The 26,318-nt window shown below is 39.7% G+C and overlaps 1 protein-coding gene across 7 annotated transcripts; it reads left to right on the forward strand.

Annotated features, from left to right (window-relative positions):
* Positions 1-3,898: 3,898 nt before the first annotated feature.
* LOC131684359 (methionine-R-sulfoxide reductase B1-like) lies at positions 3,899-24,645 on the forward strand. 7 transcript variants are annotated; one of them, XM_058967176.1, is made up of 4 exons: positions 3,899-4,019; positions 4,083-4,106; positions 12,098-12,397; positions 23,768-24,645. In XM_058967176.1, exons 3-4 carry the CDS (start codon positions 12,139-12,141, stop codon positions 23,962-23,964), a joined length of 456 nt encoding a protein of 151 aa, XP_058823159.1. In that variant the 5' UTR covers positions 3,899-4,019; positions 4,083-4,106; positions 12,098-12,138; the 3' UTR covers positions 23,965-24,645. The 7 variants fall into 7 exon arrangements, with proteins under 7 accessions (XP_058823159.1, XP_058823155.1, XP_058823156.1 ...); XM_058967172.1 differs by adding an exon at positions 4,431-4,502 and having other exon boundaries at positions 3,904-4,106; XM_058967173.1 differs by having other exon boundaries at positions 3,905-4,106.
* Positions 24,646-26,318: the final 1,673 nt, after the last annotated feature.

Raw genomic sequence — 26,318 nt, forward strand, 5'->3', positions numbered from 1 at the left:
GTTGAACAGCAATGGTGAGAGTGGACAGCCTTGGGGGAGTCCCTTGTTTGTTGTGTTTACTATTTCCGTACCGTCGTGGAGAGTTAAAATCATTTTCCTCGTTTTTAAATATTCATATATCCAGTTTGTTATTTCATATGGGATTTTCTCTTCAATCAATACATTCAGTAGAATGTCTACTTTTACGTTGCCAAAAGCTTTGCTGAGATCGATAAATGTGGCTATGATTATTTTTCCTTCTCTTTTCGCTTGGTGTATTCTGGGGATTATTGTATTTACACAAGTGATAGCTGACGTACGTTGTTTGAAACCAAATGAATTAATGGGAATAATATTGTTTTGTGTTAGATAGTCTGAAAGTTTGATTTTTACTGCATTGTTAATTATTTTAATGAGGATACTTATCATTGATAGTGGTCTATAGGAGGTTGCTATTTTTTGATCTTTGCCAGGTTTTAATAATGAAATGAGTTTTATTGCTCTCCATTCTTCTGGTATTCGACATGTGTTCAGTACTTCGTTCAACAGTTCTATTATTCTGATTTGTAATTTTAAATTCATGTTTTTGAATATATAGAATGAAAATTCGTCTGCACCGGGTGTTGAATGATCTTTTTTTTTTTGATTTTATTATGTTCAGGATTTCTGTGAAGTTTATTTTGATGTGACTAGAAACTGGTTTTGGGTTGTATTCTATTTCTTTTGTGATGGTAGGAAAATTTTGGTGCATGAATATGTTTGCCAACTGTGGACTGTTTAATAAGAATTGGTTGTTTTTTGCAGGTCTGCCTCCGTTTATCATTCTAACCGTGTTCCATAACTCTTTTTGGTTCATATTCGGATCTATTGCATTTATTAGTTCATTCCAGCATTTTCGTTTTTCTGTGCGTATTTTCCTTTTAAGTATGGCCCTTACTTGTTTGAAGTTTACGAGATTTTCAATTGTGTTATTTTTATGGAATTCCTTAAGTTTATTATTTTTTATTTTTAATAATTGTTCTATTTCTGCTGTCCACCACTTCTTTGGAGTTATGGTTTTATTTTTTATTTTTAGGTAGTATTTAGATGGTTCTATTTGCTCTTTAATTATCGGTGAAATGTCTGCTGGTGTGTGGATCATGTGGGGTTGTAGTTGGTTGATTCTTTGTATTGCTTGGTTTTTGTTCAAGTGTTTAGTTGGGATTTGTTGTGGAGCTTTATTTTCTATTTCGATTTTGATGACTCTGTGGTTACTGTTAAAATCTTCGTTGATTACAGTCCAATTAACTTTGCTAGCTAGATTGAATGTTACAAATGTTAAATCTATTGCTGGAGGTATTGTATTCGGTGCTTTTATCAGGGTGCTAGTGCTGTCATTCAGTAGTATAAAGTTTGTGTTCTCTATTAATTTTTCGATTAGTTCTCCTGTTGGACAATTCTGATGGCTATGGTTCCAGAGCTGGTTATGGGCGTTAAAGTCTCCGGCTAGTATTGAGTGTCCATTATATTGTTCTAGAGTAATTAATAAAGCTTGTAAAGGAGTTTTAATGTTGTTGTTATTGATTGGTGCTGGTGGTATGTAAAGTGATGTTATTGGGAGTTTGGGTATAGTGTTAATTGTTTCTATGGATATTGCCTCTATCGGGTGTAACTTAGGTAGTTTGACTTCTTTCACTATTATATCTTTTTTAATTAAAAAACCTACTCCTCCATATCCGGAAGTGCGAACTTCTGTAATGAAGTTATAACCTGGAAATCTAAAGGTTTCTTTAGGTTTCAATCATATTTCACTTAGTATTGCTATGTCTATTTTTTCCCTGTTCAAATATTCTTTTAATAACTCTCTGGTGTCTAATGGTCTAATACTTGTGACATTATTTTGTATTATTGTAATGTTTCTGTTTGTGTTTTGATACATTGTGCGTGAAAGTAATATCTATGTGTTTACACAGGGAGTGTTATTGGTTCTTTTCATTTTATTAATTTTATTCGGGTTGAATTATTGAATTTAGTTGGTTGCTTATGTTTATTAATAGTAAGTCCTGTTCAATTGTATCAGTTTTGTTTGTATTTTGCATGATTGTGTTCTGTATAGCTTTTATTTTATCAATTATATTTGTCATATTGAACTGTTTCATTATTTCATCTTTGATTTGCTTGGCTATTAATTCAATTTCAGTTGTTTTGTAGGGATTTGGCTCAAATGTATGCGGTATTTCTGTTATTTTCTCCGGTTGTGGGAATGTTTTTGGTTGTGGTTCGAATTTTCGTCTCTCTTGTTTATTTTGAATTGGCTAACTATCTTGTATTTGCGCGTTTGGAAGTGCCGGGTATTCTCTTAGTGATTGTATTCTTTGTTGAACGGATCTGTTCGTTGGTTTTGTGTATTTTCGTGAAGCTTCGAAGTAAGAAGTTTTGTTGACCGCCATGTCGTTCCTAATCTCGTCTTGTCTATGTCTTTCCGGGCAGCTTTCGTCAGAGGCTTTGTGTGTACCCTGGCAATTCACACAGACAGTGACGGTTGCTGTGCATTCCTTTTCGTTGTAATCAAGTCCGCAATTGCAACAACGAGGTTGCTTCGATTTGCAATAGATGTTTCTATGTCCGTAACGCCAGCAATTGTTACATATTTTAAGTGGGAAGATGTATGATTCACTAAATGAGTTGATTCCGTAAATTTTGACTGAATCTGGTAATTTTTGGCCTTTTACAAATATTTTTATTGAGTAGGTTGGTTTGAATGAGTTTTCAGCTATTTACTATTGATTCTTTCAATTTTTGTTATTTTAATGTTGTCAGCTACTATGTTTTCTAGAATTTCATCTACTGAAAGTGAAGGCGGGACGTTACGTACAACACCAATGCTTTCTTTAAATCTAGTTGGGACGAACCAAGTAAATCCAAATTTGTCCTCGAGCAGTTTCGAGTTTATAAGTTGTTCTGCGTCTCTCGCTTTCTCGGATGTTATCTGAAAGCGGCCTCTGCCGACTGTTTTCAGCTCTACATATTTTTTTAAACCAATGTTTTGTAGCATTTTCGCTACCTCCATTGGGTGCGGGTATTTTTCTTTTTGTTGAAATTCTCTGTTATTCTGCTGTTCTGTTGGTATTTCTGTCCTCCTGTATTCTAGTATAAAGGTAGTGTCGATAGTATTTCTTACCCTACCATCATTGTATTTTCCGTCCGTTCCGTCAGGTTTTTGTTTGTTTGGTTTTTCAGTATTCTTATTTGTATTGTCTGAATTTTGTTGAGTTGTTGATTTTTTGGTAAATCCCGGTTTTTGTCGTATTCCGATTTATTTTTCATCGTGTTTGGATTGGTTTTGTTTCGTTTTGTCTTCTTTTCGTCCGTCTCACTGTCGCGTTCTTGTTCTGTCAGATTCTGGATCAATTTCCTTTTCTCTTTCGTGGCGTATGCTCCTCCGAAGAAAGAGTTATCGCCATCTTCGTCGTCGTCGACAATCATACACATGCTTTTTACACAGCGTCTCGCACTATAATCTTATTTTCAATAGCTCTAAATCTAGGAATAATCAATCAAATGGAGTGAATAAACTTACTTCCACACAGTATATTTACACCTCTTCTTATCACCAAAATAATCTATGGAAAATTTTCCACGCGTTCGCGCCTAAATCCACAAGCCCGCTTTATTTTCCGATGTTGTCGCTTCAACGGTTTGAGAGAGAATGATTCTTCTTATGGTAATTTCGTTTTTGACAGTGCACTACACCGGTGTAGTCGGTGCTACACTCATTCAAACTTGGGTGTAATCAGTCTATCTCTTTGTTTGCACTACACCGGTGTAGCACCAAGAAAAAACGAAAACGCCATTAGTTCTTATGCCAAACCTATTAAATTTGCAGCATTGACTCTCTGTCGGTGAGGCGCTTGTCATTGTCAAGTTTGTTTTGTTTCCTACCACACAATCGTTTCGTTAATTTGTCACTAGCCAGTTCAGTCTGTTGGATAGTTAAAATTTATTCACTGATTTTCTCAAGATTTTTGTTCGACGTCACCACTTTGAGCGAAAGCTTTCGTGTAATTAAATTCACCGCACTCGGTACATAATATAAATTAACACGTTATTGGTTTCATTTCCAGAATACAGATATCAGTAGCATTTTGGTAAGTGAATTTCATCTTTAGATTATATCTGCATTTGAACACAAAAGCGATCTGACATTTTAAGTAACAATAATAAAATAGACGTATTAGTTTTGCTACAGATGTACTATAGATACATATTGAACGTATTGAGTCTTTTCAACGTTATAATTTTATTTGTGCAAACAACTCAGAACTATAAATATTAATTCAAGTCACTAATGTTTCCATTAAAGTATCTGCGATCGAATGTCAAATTATTGCGGTATTCGGTTTTAATGTCGAGAAGAAATTGTATATATCTGAATCGAAAATTTCAACCATTACTTCGTTCGCTCTCGCCAGCAACTACAGTTCTTACAATGGGAATTATCGCAAGCCGGTCTGGATTACATACAACTTCATACATGAAAGCAGGTGGGCAATAAAAAAAAATTTCATTATACTCACTGGAAATATGCTTCTACCACATTGCATAATCATAACATTCAGTAGAGGCGTTATCTGGTGAGTGCTGCTGTCGATTTGTTTTTCACCTTGTAGCTGCACCAGTGCAGATAGGTAAAAAGAGTGCATCAAATAAAGAATAAGCGTTGCACCGACTGCACCGGTGTACTGCCGCTCTACGCATAATTGTAGTAGTACAGAGTCAAAAACGGAGATGCCAATAGAATACATTTTAATACCGGTTTGGGGATAGCATCTCTTTTCTTGTAATGATTCTTGCTATAGCCATCAAGTGATGTAAAAATTAGCGACTCAATTGGAAGCCTTACTCTGGCGGAAGACGCACACTGACTGTTAACAAGCAATCACCAGGACGATTCTGTTATAATTTCTAAACATGGTGTCGGATGGTTAACCAATTGCAAGTTACTTGATTTTCTTTAGTGCGCGATCGGAAACTGCATAGCGAGCTATGAAGTCACAAATTTCAGGTTGTGGCGTTGCACAGTTCACATATTTCATGAAACCAACCGTTTCCTCCTTTAAAGCTGCCCTAACACCACCGTAGAATTTAAAAAAATGGTTTTTTTTATTGGTTCAAAATATGCTTTAGGATCTTGAAATTGATATACCAAACGGTATATCAATTCCTAAAGGCGACAATCTTTGCTAAATGTTTAAATTTTCAATTCTGCTGCAACGCCTCTTATGTATACCCTGAGCGTATTGAAAACTTTAACCGCGTTTCTCTCGAAACCACATTTTTTGAACTGGAATTATTAGCACTAGATTTGTGGTTTTGATATTTTTCTCCTGTTATTAAAATATATAGCATCCTTGACCTAAATTAAACACATGTAACATATTAGGGAGCACTTATAAATTACGTAACGCAAAAATTGCCCAAAATTGACTCCAACCTCATACCATTATAACTCAACTATTATACTACCATATTCATTTTAGTTACCATTTTCAATACCTTCCGTGTATCTTATATTGAGGATTTGTATACTACATTTCACTTTTGTGCCAGAGGTTTATTTTGCTCTGGTGGTCTTTGTTATTCATATACCTGTTTAAACTGCTCCAGAAATCTGTAGCTTAACATGATCAAAAATCCTCGCCTTACAATATTACAGCAATAGCTCAGTTGGATAAAGCGATAGTTTACTTAGTGTCGACGAAGCTCTCTTCAGAAGATGGCGTGTAACAAAATGAATCTTCATCAATCGATAGAATTGAAAGGGAATCTTTTTTTTTTCTCTACCTAATGTTTTATGCATCACTAGTAGATGCAGAACACTGTATCTACTCTTTTTTCTCATAATTCGTGTATTATTATTTTGAAAATGATCATGCCATCAGATGGTTTTACACGTAAAAACATCTTATACATCAAGATAACTTGAGCCAACCTCCAGACAGAGTCATTTGAAGCAAAAAATTAAAAAAAATTTCAGCACGTTTCTCGCCATATCTCAGTAACCAAGAAGAACGTCAAAATTCTAAAAACGCCACATTGTAAAGATTTTTTGGACAAGTAATGTGGTATATCTAACTCAGTTTACCCCAAAATGGCGTTTGTCATAAGATAAGATGGTGCAGTGTTGGAAAAAGTAATCAATTTCTGCATTTGTATTTTATCATAAGTTTTAAAATCGTTATAACTATTTTTTGAAACCTCGTAGCTAGTTACGGTCTTCGACAAAGTTGTTAATCAAGGTTTGAGCTATAGTTTTATAAACTTGGTTTTTCATAATGAGTGAAATAGCGATTTTTATTAACGTAAATGCAAAATAATTGATTCCCCCATATAAAATCCCAAAACTCAAAAAGTGCTGTGCCCGCTAGTTTAAATCATTTTGAAGTTTTCTCATACAACCGCGAGCCACTCTAATGACCATGTTTGCTTACTGTCAATAGATACGTTAGTGTGCAGACAACCGATAACTTTCCCCTATTGAAGTTGAATGAAATAAATATGCCAAAAGCTTACTAATAAGTTGTCTAAAATTTTGAACAGGGTCGGTCCACTACACTGATAAAATAAAGTACCCATTAATGCGTAGAAAACTACGCATTTTCAATAAAAGTGGAATAACCCATTAAATGGGTAAAGAGTTTGTACCCATAAATGAGTACAGACCTTGCACGTCTTCCTCGCGCGACTCGTGGGACCAATGAGCGACGTGAAAAATAACAAAAACCAATAAATGGAGGTGCCGAACCCCTTTGCTAGAGGTGGTTTGATGAGGTCTCCCCCCAGTGGGGAGAGTAGTGGTAGAAAATAGCCCTACCAATGTGCTGGACGGGCCGCTAACCGCGATGCGTAAAGTGGTGGAGCAGCTCGATGCAATAATCGAGTTCACTAACGCGAAGCAAAATATCAGCAAGGAGCTGAAACAGAGCCTGCTGGTGCTCCGGAAGGCTGTTCGTGTCGCAAGACAGGAACAGCAGGCTTACGCTAAGAATGTGGAATGTCGGGAGAAGTCCGACAGAGGAACCCAGACAGTGGCCTCCAAGAGGGAGGGAAGAGAGAAGGCCGACATAGGTACCCAGACAGGGGCCTTCCCCTTCCCCTTCTATGGAGCAGGCATATCGTTCGAAGCGGCGGCTGAAGGGCAAGGGTAAGGGCAAGCGCAAGACGGCGTTGAATGCGAAGCGCCCTAGGAAGTCACCAGGCGAGGGTGCCAAAATCAACACCAAATGACCCCGCCGGGCAGAGAGAAGGTACCAGCAACTCGGCGCAACCGGGACAGGGGGGCGTAAACCCCTGGACGCTGGTCACCAAGAAGAAGCCGACACCGATACCGGATGCACCGCGGCCCGCGAAGAAGGCCAAGGACAGAGGCGAGGCCTTGTCGTTAAAACCCGACAAGGACAAATATGCCGACGTCCTAAAGTCGGTGAGGGCGGCCGAAAGCCTCTCGGCCCTCGGGCAAGACGTGCGCAGCGTGAGACGCACCAATACAGGCGAAATGCTTTTGGTGCTAAAGCGAGGCGCACAATCCAGTGCTGTCTACAAGGCCTTGGCCCAAGAGGTCCTGGGTGAAGGCGCCCAGGTGAGGTCGTTAGGGGGCGGAAATGACTCTCCAGTGTAAGCATCTGGACGAGTTCACGACCGCAGACGATGTCGTCGTAGCCTCTGTGCGCTTGAGAGCGGGACCCTCCGGCACCTAAGTAGCCGACCTCAGGCTACTGAAGGCAGATGCCAAAAAGGTTACCGCGATAGGTAAACTGAAGATCGGCTGGTCAGTATGCCCAATCAGCATACCCCAGCCGCCTTCAGTGGATAGGTGCTATCGGTGCCTTGAGTCCGGCCATAAATCGTACGAATGTAAGGGTACAGACAGGAGCAAACTATGTCGTCGCTGCGGCGAGGAGGGGCATAAGGAGCGGGGCTGCACTAAGGCGCATAAATGCCTTATCTGCACCGCTAGGAAGCAAGCCGGTAATCATGCTATGGGTGGACCTTCGTGTCCCTTCGGTGAGGCAAATAAGAAGAAGCCGTGAACGTTACACAGCTAAATCATAACCATTGTGCAGCAGCCCAACAGCTGCTGTGGCAGTCGGTTTCGGAGTCGAGGACAGATGTCGCCCTCCTATCAGACCCGTACAACATCCCTGCCGGTAACGGCAACTGGGTGTCGGACGGGCATGGGATGGTGGCAATCTGTACAACGGGACGGTTCCCGGTTCAAGAGGTAATACATTCCTTCGCCGAGGGTGTTGCGATTGCCAAGATCAATGGTGTGTTTATTGTAGCTGCTACGCTCCACCAAGGTGACCCATAGAACAGTTCAACCAGATGATCGTCAGGCTCGCGTCAGACCTAGTGGGCCGGAAACCGGTAGTTATAGCGGGAGACTTTAACGCTGGGGCAGTAGAGTGGGGCAGCCGCTGTACAAATAACAGGGGCCAAGCGCTAATGGAGGCGCTTGCGCAACTCGATATTGTGCTAGCTAACAATGGCTCCGCTAGCACATTCCGTAGAAACGGGGTGGAGGCATGGATTGACGTAACATTTGCCAGCCCGAGTCTGATTCCAGGCATGGAATGGAGGGTAGATGAAGGCTACACCCATAGCGATCATTTAGCAATCCGCTTTAGGATCAACTATGGTGTGCAGTATCCGAGGGCGGGAGATCCCTGTCAGGTACGCGTGTGGAAGTCCAATCACTTCGACAGTGAAGCTTTCACCGCGGCCCTGGGACTGGAGGCCAACACCGACAGTCTAAGCGGGGATGCGCTGGTAGCCGTTCTATCACGCGCGTGCGACGCCACTATGCCGAGAAAAACCCTGCCAAGAAACGGCAGATGCCCGGTGTACTGGTGGAGTGCCGAGATTGCAGCTCTACGGTCAGCCTGCCTCAGAGCTAGACGTAGGATGCAAAGTGCCCGCACCGAGGATGCAAGAGAGAACCACCGTGAAGTGTTTCGAGCTGCGAAATTGGCCCTTAACAAGGCCATTAAAAGCAGCAAGAGAGCGTGTTTCGACAACCTGTGTGAGAGTGCCAACGCGAATTCGTGGTGTGACGCCTACAGAATCGTGATGGCTAAGACCAAAGGGGGCTCTTCACCCCCAGAACGGTCTCCGGACCGGTTGGCGACGATTATCGAAGTACTCTTCCCGTCTCGAGCCACAAGCCCCTGGCCACCTGCACTACGAGACAGTGCGGGCACGGCCGAAATGGTGGCTCCGGTGACGAATGAAGAACTACTCGCAGTGGTTAATTCTCTAGCAATGAACAAAGCTCCAGGGCCGGACGGAGTTCCAAACAGCGCTCTCAAGGCAGCGATCATAGCGAACCCGAACATGTTCCGGCTAGCTATGCAGAGATGCCTTGACGTGGTATTTTTGATGGCTGGATCTTTCGGCTGCTCTAAAAATGTCGAACTGGTGCATATTTGCAACATCCTCAGTAGTCTAAACAGCCGTAGCCGTTGTGTTGGGAGCGTTGCCGAAATGTTCCGTTTCCGCCACGGACTCCGATGCAGGCCGATAATTTTAAGGTTCCGCTACGATCCTTAGTTTGCAGGTTAACTCGCTTGAAATAATTCTTAAGGTGAAGTGATGCCAAAATCACACGGCTATGTTCGGGTTACGTTCAGCATCTGTGTGCGGCTAGAAAGTACTATACCGATATGATATGGCACGCGCACAAGCGTATCGTTCAGCAATCAGCTGACTGGTTTTTGCACCACGTGTTTCATTTGTTTTGAAAAATAAAAAGGTACAAATTTCCCAAACGAATCAAAATTCCGTGAAGAGAACCTATTCATCAGCTTGTGCTAACATGCCTGCATACAGTGATATAATTTCTAAGCAATCTGAGATAAGACACTCAAGTTACAAAAGATTTTGTCTTGCGCGCCAATGCAATGTTTTAATTTTGACGATCAAATAAAAAGAAGAAGCAGAAACGACGGCAGCCATCTTAGCTGCCACCTTGTGGCTCTATTCAGCATGTCCTTAAGGATTTTTCACCCATTGTTAAGATCAACATACCCATTGACATTACCTTATCGAGTAGTTGTGAAATGGATAAAAAGTACTCATTGTTAGGAACAACAAAATACCCATTTTTTGACAGTTCGAATAACTTCCGAAAATGGGTAATTTGAATACATAAAATGGGTAAAGTTTTTTTTACCGTGTAGGTAATTTTGTACAGCGTTTTTCCGTGATGCAATTTGATGTGGGACATCCTTTACTGATTATGCAAACAGAAAAGCAATTAAAGAATAACCTAATCTTACCTAGGTTGTATTGAAAAATTACCCCATATTTGTATTGTTTTGCGAGGCACACTGTAGCTGAGCATCCTTTGTGTTAACGAAAGAACGTCCGTTTCATTGAGAATTTCAGAATGTGGCCTTGAAGGGAACCTCTCAATTTTCAAAAGCAACAACGATATGTCTACAGGTAGGTATTTAGATTCACTCTGCGCGATGTACCATCATCATTGATGATCGCCAAGCTTCGCTCGCTCGTTTTGCGTCGTCACGTGTGCGCTCTCGCGCATGGTGCGGTATTTTGCGCATGTATATTTTAGTTGTACATCACATTCGGTGCCAGTACGCAACTGTAGCTGGTGGCGAACACTTTTTCAATTAATTGGCGTTTTTTCTCGAGGCTGGTTGATTTTTGTTTAGTCGAATTATTTTTCATGATCAAGTGTACAGTCAACGAGTCGCGTTAATTGCACCCGTTCTGAAATTAGCTCAACCTTATTACATAGTGTAAGTTGAAAGACATTTTCTATAGAAGGGATTCAATGCGTTTAAGCCAGGTCAGTTTGATGCCTTTTAAGGGTTCTCGTTCGGACGTATGGCCGTTTTTGTTTGATTTGTGAACGTAGCGATTTTATAAGGTATAGAAGAGAGAGAAAAAAAACTCATCTTTTGCCAGTGTCGGAAACGAATGGCCACTACCTGGAAGTGACTTTGTTTAACGTTGGTGCTTCTTAGTGTCGAGTCCAGCAACTTGTGTGTATATAGCAAATGAAGGTCGGCGCTACTATATTTAACACAATTCTAATTTCGGCATAATGCGCTCATTCCCATTTCACGCGCGCTTTATCGGTGTTCTTTAATGTGTAAAAAGAGGATTTTGTTGCAAAAATGAACGTTTTAGTGGGAAATTACGACAGTACAGTAAGCTAAGTCAAGACAATTTTTGAATGTGGGCTTTCACAGAAAGTGAACCGTATGTTGAAGTATATAGTGAGAGGAATCGTCGGTTTTATGTACAGGAAAATGTGTTTCAAAATTATTCAAACATTGAGCTTGAATTTCGCATGTACATATGTACGCATTCTGATCGCAACATTCTGGTTGAAATCAATCTAAAGTGTACTGGAATGAGTTGAGGTATATTCTAAACTGTTATATGATGAGCACCTTTCATTCAACTCAGGCATGGATAAAGGAAGGCTGATAATGCAACGCTCCCATTTCCGGTCCGGCGTGGCTGTTGTTATGAATTAGATGCTAAACGATCGATCACATGCAACTGATGAGCGGCGTGTGTTCAATTTGGCACCAACACGCGTTTTATCGCGCCTTCTTCTAAAGCTCTTTGTTCATTGTTTACTAAACGTGCACTGCTTCAGTTGTCGGAGTATATTATATGATTGAAAACATAAAAACAGTATTAGCTTATTAATTGACCTAAAATATAAGACTGGACAATGTGAACGAAACATTTTTTTTCTTATATGAATAAAAATTTGGGAGAATTTCCACAAGATTAGTAACTAGTAATTTACGCATCATTTGAAAAAATAAGAATTGTTAAAATAAATCCAATTCATCGCCTGTCCGCATTCCATTAACCTATGACAAGGTGTCTGGAAAAAAATCTAAAAACTAACTTTTAAAATTTAATCAAAGAGTAAAACAAGGAAAAGTTTTTTAATATATAAAAAGAGTTCAAGAAATTAATCATTTCATTTAACAATATGAGACTAATATGAAGAGAAGGTTAGGGGAAATTGCTTAATTATAACTCCATTTATTCATTCATCAATTTACCTTTCACCTTCTTCCACTACTTTCAGATAGCAAGAAGCCGTCCGACCCGGACAACGGTGACGGCACAATGAGCTTGGAGAATAAGGCTGAGCTGGTAGCAAAACTCACTCCCATGCAATATCACGTGACCCAGGAAGCAGGAACGGAACGTCCATTCACGGGAAAGTACAACAAATGCTACGATAAAGGTACCTACATCTGCGTGGTGTGTAGTCAGGAGTTGTTCAGTTCCGACACGAAATACGACTCCGGTTGCGGTTGGCCGGCCTTCAATGATGTTCTGGACAAGGGCAAGGTGACACTACACGCCGACTCTAGCCTAGCCGGTAAGAAACGGTCCGACCGTTGCGTGTTTGTGCTTTGTTTGGTTTGAAGTTACACAATTTTACAGCCAAAAGTTATTTTCGATTAGGTCTTTCTGCATGCTTTGTAATCTAGAGTAGTGAAAGTGTGATGTTAGTCTAACATTTACGACAGTAGATATTGAATTTCACATCTTTATGATTTGAAGTTATCTTCACCAGTATCTAATATTTGACCTGTTTGCTGTTTAACATATTCATCGTAGAAATTAATAGAGGTCACTACTGTTACCATGGGAAGGGCTGATTTGTTCAAATATGGACAGTAAGATGAAAAGTCATTACTCGAACATTTTATCACATTCTAATGTATACTTCCCGCAGGATCGTTTCCAGCAAATCAATTGGCATATTCGTTTTTGACAGTCCATCAAATCCATACATGTATCTAAGACTATACTTATCTTATCTAAGACTACACTTATACAAGATTGTATTGCCAATCACACTGGAATGACCTTTCCAACGAACCGTCTGAGAGCTTTCAATGCACTTGTTCCTTGGGTAATACGGTTTGTAAAAACGAAAACGCAAAGTAGCATGGCAGTAGACAATCAAAGTAGTATCTAACGAAACCGCAGATGTGTCGGATTTCACGCGAGAAAATTATCAGTACCAACGTTTCAACAGGAAGACAACTAAAGCTAAAAACAAACGGAACAAAATCTTCACTGACATAAAACTGTATCCAGGATTTGGAGGGAACTGGCACATCTGTTGTTGCATCGTGGGTTGTCAGTTGAAAAGACAAACACATGAGCGAAGGCAAGATTAGTTTTTATGAATTCACAAATCCTCTGGAGTGATTTTTACATAATTGATCTCGTTTAATTCATATTTCGATGTTTCTCGTTGAACAGTATCAAAACTTTTAAATAAGGTGTTGGCAGTTACGTCATCTTATAGAAAAATGGTTCCTGTATTTAAAAAATTCGTTTTTAAATGTTCAAAAAAGGTCAACTGAATATTTATTGAAACCATACACAAATCTTTCAGATTGAAATGATTAATATTCACCGATTTAAAAAATAATCGTGGTAATATCTGTTTGTTTCTCCTTCTTCTTTCTGTTTGCTCATTTGACAGATGAGCCGTGGGGGGGGCGGATTTTCATTTTTATTGGAGCACTCATATATGTGAACCGTTGCACAGTGGGAAAAAAGGAACCCAAAAGGCGAAAAGGCTTTGAAAAGGCTGGATGACGTTTAGCAGGAAAATTTTTTGTGTAAAAAGGTCTGAAAATTGATTGCTAGTATTTAGAACGACTACACGGATAGCGTACCGTGTGCGTGTTTGGTCCAATTTCCCCTTTCGTTTAAGACTGAATATATAACTCGGAAGACAGTTGAATACGACTGACCAAAATTAGTACTTTTTTATTTAAAAGCCTAGATCATCGATTAAAGATGATTAGATTAATCTTTTGAAACGCATACACCCATTTTACCCCAATTCTTCGAACAACTAAAGTTTGAAGTGTATTCTGGCTTTATATTTCACTAAAAGGCTATATGTGGCTGATAAAATAAGATAATTATTATGTATAAAAGTCCAGGTTATCGTTAGAATTTAGTTAAACTGACCACCCGAAAAGTGTGTACCCGTTTTACCCTAATTTCTCCCAGAACTGAAGTATAAAGTTAGACCTGGTCTTACATTTCAGAAAGAGGCTGAATGCGGCTAATCCAAAATAGTATTTCTTATGTAAACAATTCTAGGGAATCGATTGAAGATAGTCAGACGTGTGAACCCGTTTTAGCCTAACTCTTCCAATATCTCAGGTGTGAAGATAAATCCGGCTGTGCTTCTCGGAAAGAGGCTGCAGGTGGCTGATGAAAAGCAGTAATTATTATGTAAAAAATCCGGGGAATCCATTGAAGATAGAATGACCACACGAAACGTTTGTATCCGTTCTACCCCATTTCTTCACATAATATAAATGTGGAGATATAGGGTTACTTATACTTGACACTTGATGGGTAACAATTCGCTCCACTGGACCCGGTCCTGGGCCAATCTTTCCAGTCACCCTGGACATTGAGTGCTTTTAGGCCCTCTTCCACTGCACACAGTCATCGTATACGCGGCCTGTGACGGAGTCGTCAACCTCTTCCAGGTTCTCATTACCAGTCCACCGCAGCCTGCCGTTTTTTATTAGCTTGACAATATCCACTCCTTTATATACTTGGTATAACTCTTGATTTATGCGACGCCGCCAGATGCCACTTTATTCTTTACCGCCGAGTATTGTTCGCAGCACCTTACGTTCGAAGACATCGAATGCGCTGCGATCAACTTCCTTTAACGTCCACGTTTCATGGCCGTACAAGGCAAACGGAACTATCAATGTCTTGTACAACGCGAATTTTGTCTTTGTCTGCAAACTACGGGAACTCAGCTGGCTACGAAGTCCGTAAAAAGCCTATTTGCAGCTGCAAGCCCAAGTAACAATTGAAATTTTATAGCATGCTACAAGAGCAATCTAAGTTTTATGAGAGGCTATAAAACTACCAGAAAACTTCAATTGTTACTAGGGAGACGCCTTTTCACCTCGCGGGTAACATCATTATCGCACGTCACTAGAGTTCCAAGGTACACAATTTCTTCCACTACTCCAAATTTATCATCACCTAACACCACTTCACCACCAACATCACTATTGGATCCACGTATTCTTCCAGATATCATGTACTTCGTCTTGCTGGTGTTGGTTGTGAGACCAATTCTTGCTGTCTCCCTTTTAAAAGGCACGAATGCCTCTTCCAAGGCTCGGCGGTCGATTCCAATGATATCAATATCGTCCGCAAATTCCAGGATGGCACATTCAAGAGCAATGTTGAACAGCAAGTTTGACAGTGCATCTCCCTGCTTCAATCCGTTTAAGGTTACGAAGGACGTCGAAATCTCATCCGTAACCCGAACACTTGATTTCGATCCATCCAGCGTTGTACGAATCAGCCTAATCAGTTTCGTCGGAAAACCATGTTCTACCATTGTCTACCATAACTCGTTTTTTTCACTGAATCGCACGCCGCATTGAAATCAATAAACGGATGGTGTGTCTGCCAGTTGTATTCCCGGAATTTATCTAGGATCTGTCGCATGGTAAACATTTGATCCGTTGTTGATCGGCCTTCACGAAAACCACCTTGGTATTCGCCGACGAAAGGCTCCTCCAACGGCCTCAATCTGTTGAACAGAATACGTGACATAATTTTGTACGCCGAATTGAGGAGCGATATTCCTCGATAATTGGCGCACCACAGCCTGTGTCGATTTTTGTATAAGGGACAAATCTAGCCAGTCAGCAGGTAGTTCTTCTTCTTCCCATACCTTCAAAAGAGTACGGTGAAGTATTTCGTGCAGCTGCTCACTACCGTGTTTGAATATAAGGTTACTGTGCCCTAATTCATCTTAGCACCTCTATTCATCCCACCCATTTGAACACATTAGTTAGAGCAGTGTCTGCTATCTCTATTCAACGCATTAGCTTAAAAGGTAGAATGAATAAGAGTGCGTTGTGCTCGACATTTCGCTTCGCTCAAACGTGAGTATTTTACATTTTTCAAGCCAGATTTTTTATGGTACTGCTTTTTAGGAACGAAGCAAAGATGTTGATATATGTTTAAGTTCAAATCAATCACTGTATGCCGAGTTATATTTCAGTTCGAATTTCTACATATTAAAGTCCCCCCCATCAGCCCTCACTACGCCCTTTTGCTCGACTACCTACGCTCATGAAATTGAGTTAAGGCTTTTGAATAATTCATCCAAACATGCCAATGTGGTAAATTTAAAATATATTATGTTATTTTGGAATGCTATATGAAATACCCTTGGTACACCCGCAGTGTTGGCAATAAAAATGATTTTTGGCATTTAATTCAATGTACCGAACTTTGAACAGCTATAACTTGGTTTAGAGTCATTCTAACACCATACATCCTTCAGCAAAGTTGTTCAGCATATCCTGGACTACACTTCTATTTATTTGTTGGCATACTGCAGGAAGAATTGTAGTCTGTAGAATTGAAAATGCAAAAACTAGGCTTTCCTATACTTATTTCCATACAAATTTCAAACGCAATGCGCTACGCCGGGTCAAAACCAATCGACCCCAAATTTTGCACAGTTATTTTGGGACCCCAAATGGAATCAAAAAAGTGCTGTGCTGGTATTGGTTTTTGGTATTAGTTTTCAACTAGCAAAAAACGATCAATTTGCCCCATTCTCATACATACACACACAAACATTTTGCGATCTCGACGAACTGAATCGAATGGGATATGACACTCGGCCCTCCGGGCCTCGGTTCGAAAATCAATTTTTGGAGTGATTGCATAGCCTTCCTTTATATGAGAAAGGCAAAAATCGAGGAATTAAATGATGATAGAATGACGAACGAAACGTGTATACTCGTTTTACCTTAATTATTCACATAATGTATGTGTGAAGTTATACCTTACTTATCATTTCAGAAAAATGCTGAAAGCGACTGACTAAAGTAGTTTTTCTTATGTAAAACAGTTCAGGGAATCGATTGAACATACTTAGAATTACCTCACGAAACGTGATTACCCATTTCACCCCAATTTATTTCCTTATACAAGAGTGAAATTATAGTTACCCCACATTTCAGTGTGAGACTGAAAGCGGCTGATAAAGGGCGAACACGAAATTATTGCGACACCGAAAATGTCATGCCAATTTTCTTATAATGTTTAAAATCAAACCAAAATTTTAGGGTAGTTTTATACATATATTTACTTCAAAAATCAAAAGAAAAGTTAATCGGTGGAGCCTTGAGCGTAAAATTGAACGCATTTTCGCTTGATGCCCTCCATCAAAGTCTTTACAGTGTCATCCGGTACCACTTTCTCAGTTTTTTTTTCCGTTTTCTTAACATGTCCTTCTCGTCTTTGACTGTCTTCTTGCTCTTCCAAAGTTCCCGCTTCATCATTGCCCAGTACTGCTCTACCGGGCGCAGCTCCGGACAGTTTGGCGGATTCATGTCCTTTGGAACAAAATGGACAGAATTGGCCTCATACCACTCCAGGACACTTTTAGAATAGTGGCATGATGCCAAATCTGGCCAAAATAGCGGAGCTTCGTCGTTGCTGCAAGAACGGCAAAAGACGCTTCTCGAGGCACTCAGATTTGTAGATCTCGCCATTTACTGTGCCCTTTGTCACGAAAGGCTCACTCCTCAGTCCGCAAGAGCAGACTTAACTTCGACATTTTCTTCTTCTTAAATTTGTCGTCCACATAGAACTTGCTCTTGCCGGTGAAAAACTCCAACCCCGGAATTTGCTTAAAATTGGCTTTTATATACGTTTCGTCGTCCATCACACAGCAGCCATATTTTGTCAGCATCTTCTCGTAGCTTCCGTGCCCGAGTTTTAGCCGTCGATTGTTGCCGCTCATCGCGGTTTGGGAAGTTCTGTACCTTGTATGTATGTAGTCCAGCTCTCTTCTTTGCATTCTGGACGTAGCTCTGCGACATGCCGATCTTTTTAGCCAAATCACGGCTTGAGACGTTGGGATTTGCTTTAATCAGCCGCTTCACCTTTCCCTCCGTCTTTTTGTTCTCCGGTCCCGGTTTTCTTCCAGCTCCTTTGCCGTGGTCCAACGTCAATCGCTCCTGGAACCGCTTCAACACTCTGGAGACGGTTGAATGGTGAATGTTCAACATTTTCCCAACTGCCGGTGCGACAGGTCAGGAAATTCCAGGTGTTTGGAAAGAATTTGTTCTCTCGACTCGCGTTGGTTCACCTCCATTTTCGTTGAATCGAAAAACACGACTTCGAGTTTGACAGCATGTAAACAATACACATCAATGAGAAAATGTGCAAAATTTGGTTGATTTTTACCCAATGGTAAAAAAGTTATGCCCTGCTGAATTTGTCGCAATAATTTCGTGTTCGCCCTTTAAAAAGCATTTTTTATGTTAAATAGGCAAGAGTATCAATTGAAGGTAGTTAGAATGTCCACACGAAACATGTGTACCAGTTTTACCCTAAGTTCCTCTCATAACTCAAGTGTGAAGTTAAACCAGGCTGTACTTTTTGGAAAGAGGCTGAATGCAACTGATGAAAAGTATTTGTATTATTAATCAGCATTCAAAAAACTGTTTAAAAGCATCTTGATGTAAGCAGAATTCTCAATGCACAACAGCAGTAAAGAAGCATTTTTATGGCACAGCAGTAATGTAGCCGTATATTTTCCCAAAAGCAACTTTTAATTAGCATTTAAAACGACAAATGTTGTATGCTTGTTGGTTACCTGGGTAGTAAACGCTAGAGCTAAGACAGGCAGACATAACACGATAAGGCGAAATCGAAACACAAATTTCATAACTAATTTAGTTATAGGTTTTCCCTAGTAACAATTTTGGCTTTATGATAGTTTTATAGCCACTTATAAAACTTACACTGCACTTGTAGCGTGCTATAAAACTTCAATTGTTACTTGGGTTGTGCTCTTGGTGCTGGGTCATTAGGCCGAAAGCCGGTAGGCCGAATGTCGTTTGGCCGAATGCCGTTAGGCTGACTGCCATTAGGCCGAAAGGGTCATTAGGCCGAAAGGGTCATTAGGCCGAAGGCCATTTGGCCGAACGGGTTATTAGGCCGAATGGGTCATTAGGCCGAATGGGTCATTAGGCCGAATGGGTCATTAGGCCGAATGGGTCATTAGGCCGGATGGGTCATTATGCCGAATGCACCAAAATGAATGATAAATATGTATAACGGTTGTAACTGAAAACTTTTAATGGAGGCTGATTTTTTACGATTTTTTAAAACTTACAATAATAATGTTTAGAATATTTACAACACTTTTCTCGTAGCTGTAATGGAACAAATAAATAAAAGCGACGCCTAATGTGGCTACGCCACATCGCTTTATGTCAAGTGCTGTACGACATCGCTCCGCACCGTCGGACTTAAACTAATTTAAGCCCCTATGTTTGAGTAATCCGGGCAAACGAGTGGATCACAGGTTTGCTTGCGAGAGGCCGCCGCTTCCGACGGCGGGTCGGCGGCCACCTCGTCCGGCGGGTCCTCAGCGGCTTTACGCCGCTTCGGATCCTTGTCCTTGGCTATGCGGCTAGGCCGCATGCGCTAGAGCAGTGTAACAACCGAAAGATTGTTGTGGCAAGCGGTTATATTAAGCCAAACTGACTTTTTAATTTTAATTTTCTTTTACTACCTATGTTTTTTATAAATGGGATTTTATTTTGAAATATCAATCATTGGCAATATACTTTGGAGTTGATTTTTTGGTGAACGGTACATTCTGAGAAATTATTTCCGGATATTGATATTATAATCAGAATGGTTTTGTTTGGTAATTGTATTTTCTAGGGAAAACTCTTCGACATTATAGTCTCTAGAGAATGTTTAGCTAAAACTTATAGAACCACGTTGGACTCCATCTGAATGCAGTTAACATCGTATATTTTATTTCGGGAATGATTGCTACAAAAGCAATAATATAATCATTAATTGCATAGGTATTAAAAATTTCAACTACCTTGCTGAGTCGTTCATTCTTCTGAGCGTATTCATTCCTCTGTGCGGCTCTTCCTCCAATAAGTAACACATTTGCTCACACACTACCAGCTTTCTGTTCCAAACGAAGTTCGTCAATCGTCTTCCGTGTTCCCACATGTGGTGCTCCAACAAGTTTCGACAACTGGCACATCAAAAAGACGGAGGGTACATAGGAAGACAGCGCTGCGGAGACTAACTAGCTAACGATCAGAGATTAATCGAGACTACCAACTAACGAAGAAGTACTCCAATTCCATGGTACATCGTATACTAGATTTTTTGAAGTAAAGAAGAAAGAACGGTCCCTTCAGTTTTGGCGACCTTGAAAAACAAATTGGATGATCGAATTTTCCAACAGGCTCGTAAAGCTGGTAGCAGTTGTTTATTGTTCGTTGCTAAGTTCGTTTCTAGGATCGTTGCTACAAGCATCTGTTATTTTTTACAAGCAAAAATGTATAAAGATTTTTAAATCATGCAACTCCACCGAGATTGTGAGAAACTAACTCGTTAAATGGACTCGGAAAATCATCAAAAGATTGATGAAGCGTGAGGGAATTAAGTACTTAAAGGGAGGTTCCACTTGTACTCGTAAAGAAATTTTATGACGAGATGTTTTGAGGCGCTTGCTGACATTAAAACATAACGAATATGCGTCGTTGTGCAAGAGAGACCTTATGGCGCACTATGGGTACGTTGTAAAAATCGGAAACAATTTGGGTTGAAACTTTAATTTTTCGGATGTTATGACACACACACTCTATTTTTGATCTTATAACATGCGGCTTGTGCATCTTAATGTTCCGGATGATACATTCAATGCTAATGAATACGTATTGGTATCCGCAATCAGCAAATTTAAAAAAATAAAATTCTAAATAAAATACCTATAAATAAACCCAACACAACCGATGTTAAGAAATATACAGAACTCTCCAAAGAAAAGCCAAGCACTTTCGATTATCAACGCATTTTCTGTTTGACATTTCGTGGTAACCTCTAGTACAACATGAGTTAATAACTTTTGAGTCATGGGAAACTCGTGAGCCTGTCATTTCAATTAGTATCTGTAACGATGCTTTTAATCAAATAACATTCAGCGCAATGGTACATACGGTCTAATGATTCGTTCGGTTTAACGACCCATTCGCCATTCGGCCTAATGACCCATTCGGCCTAATGACACATTCCGCCTTATGACCCATTCGGCCTATTGGCCCATTCGGCCGAATGCCGTTCGCCGAATGGCGTTCGGCCTAATGACCCAGTCGGCCTAATGACCTAATGGCCTAGCGTATCTTGCATTGGCTTACTAAGCCAAACAAAATGTTTCGATTTCATTAGTTCTTATCAGCTTAAAAAGAGCTCCTTTTCTTGTGAAACATCACGCTTGACTAGGGGTTTGCTCAGGAACACAAACTGTTTCTTCTTTTTTTGGACCTAGCAACAGTCCGGCGCTACACACTTAGAAAAAATGAAAATTACATTTGACGTAAATAACATTGCGATGTATTTTGCTGTCTAATAATGGAATTTTACATGTTTTGAGATGTGAAATAAAATATTGTGTCTCTTTTGATGTAGAACTCGGTTGAATGGAGATGGAGACTTCTGAACAAAGCGCATTTTTACATGTTCTTGAATGTAAATTGAAGTGAATTGTGACGCTCCTTTTATGTGCATCTTGCGAGATGTAAATATTTTTAAGTGTGTAGCTTAGTCCTGTCACTAAGTTAGTGTCGGATTCTGATGAGACGAAGTCGAAACGCAAATTCCATAACTAATTTAGACATAGCACTGTTTATACACAGTGCAGGCACTAATTTGCAAGTTGATTGTCCCTCAGGCTCGGGAATAATTTGTCACTAGTGGTCTATCCCCCGTTTACTTGAGCATATGTGAGTGGCATCATCATCGTATATGCTACCACAATCCCAACTAAAATTAATATAAAATGATAGTAAAAGCGGGCATAGAATTGTTTTCGAGTGTTATGTCTGATAGTCGGTGGCTAAAGCAGCGTATGCCATCTTTGTGTAATTCAATTACTCAAATTATATGATGAAAAGAGAGGTGTTTGATTCGATTTTTCACGTCGTTCATACATGAACTTTTCATGCCAACTTCATTACTCTACTGCTTCTTACGAACACAGCAAAAGATAGGATTCTCCACATACTTGATAGACTACCTTAATATTCTCAAAGATGGCTTGTTGAAATTTTAATTGCACAGAACTTCCGTAGTGTTTATAGTATCTTTCCAATCCTACTTTGACAAACTTTTCGGAGCTGAAATTTGGAATCTACAGGGTGACAACAATTCCTAATAATCTGTAGTAATCTTTGACATAACCATATAAAACCCCATACAACTCATTGGAATCCATGTGACAGTACATGAACACACCAATTGAATGAATCGAGACCTTTCAATGCTCTATCAATATCAAATTTAGTTGAACTCGATAGGCTGACAAAATCGGGGTAAAAAAATCGGAGTCTGACCAAATCGGGTCCATAGTGTAGCTGAATATAAACACTGGTTGAATCTGTACCTTCTTCATAAACTTCTAAACCAAAACACTATCAACATGTACGTTTTACTGATCGTTTTACATCATACGCAAACTAAAACTGCTCTTCAAAATACCATTTGGTTCAGGAGAAAAGGTTTCATACTGTACTCCCAGTGAGCAAAAACATAGTTTTACGAAAAAAACGCTTCAAGGTTTTTCCACCGAGCGCTCCACTTATCTTCGAAAATGCATTTTTTATAAAGTTTTTGTATGACTTTTTAAATTCTTATATCTATTAAAAAATGTACCAAACAAAAAAAATGTTTATTTTAAGTTAGTACATAGAGTGGTCTCCTTAGGCCCAGAAACTCACACTTATTCATGTGTATTCAAGCCGAATTTTACTTTATTTCTGTGTACCCTCATAATTTATCTTTCGATATTAATGCAAACATCATTTAGCCACTGTGATAAGCCTATTCCAACCATTTTGCAAAAGTTATCATTCACTCAAACTCGATTATAATACACTAATCACAAACGTTAGATTTAATTTTTTATTTCAGCCTATCACCATATTCGAAGGACGTTCACTTATCGCTCTACGTTATCATGCTCTATAACTGCTTTCAATTATCCATTGCTGTGACATAGTTAAGCTCGCCTTATCACTGGTTCACGCACATCATAGCGCACCCCATGAATTGATGTCTTAGAATTTATTGCGTTTTCGGTTTGATGTTAGTTTGCGAGAAGAATTGCTGTTTTCTGTGCCAATTTTTGCAAATTTGAATATAATTTTCAGTTTAGCCAACATGCATCTGATAGAATTTGATTTATCATTGCGGTTCAATCACGGTGTTGGTTCTAATTAATTATTTCTTTTTCTTTTCTCTTTCTCTTCACACGCAATAATTGAATGTCTATCAAATATGTTGCCCTCAAATGATTGATCGCTGTGAACTATGATTTGCTGCTACACCGTTCATGTCGCCGTGAATAAAAATCGTGAATCTTTGTTCACAATTGTGGGTTATTCGATATCGGTGATCTTTTGATAATTGACCTATTATTCATCATTATACTGTTTGTTTATTTCGTTGCTTACACACTTCCATGTTATTTATACATTTGTTTCATTTTTTACATCACATTCCAATTGAATTCAATTATTTCCCAACTAATGCATATCCTGCTGATCCTGGACCCCTCCATAAAACTTTTATGCAACCCCCACACGATAAATATGTTTTACACACTGACATTAAGGCGGCAATCTCCTATTATTAATCACACAACCAGGACGTATGCGGACAGAGGTTAGGTGCTCCAAATGTGGCGCCCACATGGGCCACGTGTTCGAGGATGGACCTCCGCCGACACGCAAACGTTACTGCATCAACTCAGCGTCGATCGAATTCATCCCGGCAGGAACCGTACGTCCGGGGCCAACGGAATCTAGTTAGAGACCCGGAACTTTTGAAGACCTGATCTGCTACGATTTTATAACATAGTAATTGGATGACGTGCAGAAATGTGAGACATTGCGGTTGATTGAATAACTATGTGCCAAGCGGGCACAGTACAAAGCAGCGGTGAAATGCGCCATAAAATACGTGTGATACTCTATCAAGCACACCGAAGATAGCACAACCGCAATCAATTAACTCACTTCAGAAGATAATTCTTAAAAGAAAGGAACTGGTTACTCATTGTATGGCAGTATAACTCATCGATTATCGCTTATTTTATTATTTATTTCAATCAATATGATGACCTCGGCAGGATAGAATAAAACAAGTAATTTAAGTGCTGTACAATTCCTCTCGTTCCTCAACATAAAGTACTGGTTTTATACGCTACAGTTCGAAACTTAATCATAAAAAGTTTGTAATGCCAGTATGCATCGCTGCAAAGTATGTCGAAATATAAACTCATGTCCCGTTATGTGGTTTAGTACTAAGAATTTGTTTCACTGATACACATAGCAAAGACTAACTGTAGATATTGAACCCAATAAATTAATTTGTTACAGCAATAGGTAGGTACATAGAAAGAGCAAACAGTAATGTATAAGTAACAAGATGAAACAGAAAATTCATAATGTAATTACTGTCAAATAAATCTCCTAATTGTACAGGTTTTAATGGGGATGTTTTTGTTTAAACAGGAGAAATTCCTATAAAAGCCAGAGAATATTCTTTAAACGACTGGGGTTGTTCGATGAAAGAGTTGTTTAAAAAAGCTTTTGGCATAAAAACCGGAAAAATATAATCGGGTTCATACGAAGAATTTAGAATCCGCGTTAATGGAAACCTCGTTTATGGACACCGCGTAAATTCAAAAATCCGCGTAAATGAAAACCGCGTAAATTCAAAAATCCGTGCAAAAAAACCGCATGAGTAAACCTGAGTGTACAAGACGTCTCATCAAAGGGTTGTGCAATATCGGAAAGAAAATATTTGTGAGCTGTACCAGGGCTGGTGGATGAATCAGTTTGTGTCGTTAATTACAACCAGCAGAGGTAATTATTTTCATTTGTGATGGCTAGAAAGTAGCATATACAACGAAAAACCGGACATCAAGACACCCGACCGAAACCCAATTCGTGATTGGTTACCGCTAATCTCATGCACCGAGCCGCAAATCTTGAATAGAAAGAATTGTGATTTTAGTCGGTTTCTATTGGCGATTCTACGTTGAAACCGCTTACAGATAGCGCTGGAAGCAAAGTGTTGCTGATTTGATTCTGTTCTGTCATAGTGCATATATTTTCTGTAAACATTGGTAAAAAATAACTTTTAAACACCAAATCACCGACCAATTTGTTGATAATTGTTAATAAAAATGAAGGAAAACTATTATTTTATACGATGATTAGTAAACATATTGCGAAAAGGATCTAAAACATAGTGGTTTCTAATATTATTTGCAGAGCTATATGTGAGCTGTTCCGACATGTAATTTGTTGAGCACCGTAGCCGCCGCAACATCATTTCCCGTTTTTCCTATGTTAAGCTCAACCTTCATGAGATGGTGTAAATTCATGAAACTCTGCAGATCACACGAGGAAAGAATATATCCGGCTAATAGAAAACTGTCAGCTTTGTATCATATACAGCCGATCCTTCTCTCTAATAGCCTTCACTGAATCACCTACGTAGTCCAAAATATGAAGGAGTTTGACATTGGTACTGATCGGGTCTCGGTTTCGAGTTGGAATTTTATTTATGGAGCGATTTTTTATAACCACAACAATACCCCGATTTCATTTCGAAGAAATATATTATATTATAATTATATTTCCTGATTATACATCATATTAACATGATTTAATCTGTTCCACAATATTCCGCCACGTCACTCGGTCAGTTGCTGCTTGTCTCTAACCTCTCAGGTGCCCGATACTCGCCAGGTTCTGCTCTACTTGGTCTAGCCACTGGGAACGCTTAGCTCCTCTCCGTCTTGTACCTGCCGGGAAAACCAACTTGGTGGAGTTGTTGTCCGGCATCCTCACAACATGCACCGTACCCTTCCAGCTTGAGATACTTTCGGGATACTTGGCTCACCATAGAGTCGCGCAAGTTCGTTGTTCATCCTTCTCCTCCACACGCCATTCTCCTGCACACGACCGAAGATCGTTCTCAGCACCTTTCTTTCGAAGACTTCGAGTATTTGCAGATCCTCCTCGAGCATTGTCCACGTTTCGTGCCCGTAGAGAACCACCGGTCTAATCAGTGTGTTGTACATGGCGCATTTTGTACGGTGGTGAAGCTTCCTGGATCTCAAAGTTTTGTGGAGTCCATAGTAAGCATTACTT

Source organism: Topomyia yanbarensis, chromosome 2 (assembly GCF_030247195.1).
Source record: "Topomyia yanbarensis strain Yona2022 chromosome 2, ASM3024719v1, whole genome shotgun sequence".
NCBI classification, from domain to species: Eukaryota; Metazoa; Arthropoda; class Insecta; order Diptera; family Culicidae; genus Topomyia; species Topomyia yanbarensis.

Excerpts from the sequence above, each read along its gene's own strand:
- LOC131684359 (XM_058967170.1), top strand. The coding sequence starts at position 4,307 with ATGTTTCCATTAAAGTATCTGCGATCGAATGTCAAATTATTGCGGTAT. Across the intron at positions 4,503-12,097 it reads AACTTCATACATGAAAGCAG|ATAGCAAGAAGCCGTCCGAC; the intron begins GTGGGCAATAAA and ends CACTACTTTCAG. Across the intron at positions 12,398-23,767 it reads CGCCGACTCTAGCCTAGCCG|GCGGCAATCTCCTATTATTA; the intron begins GTAAGAAACGGT and ends ACTGACATTAAG.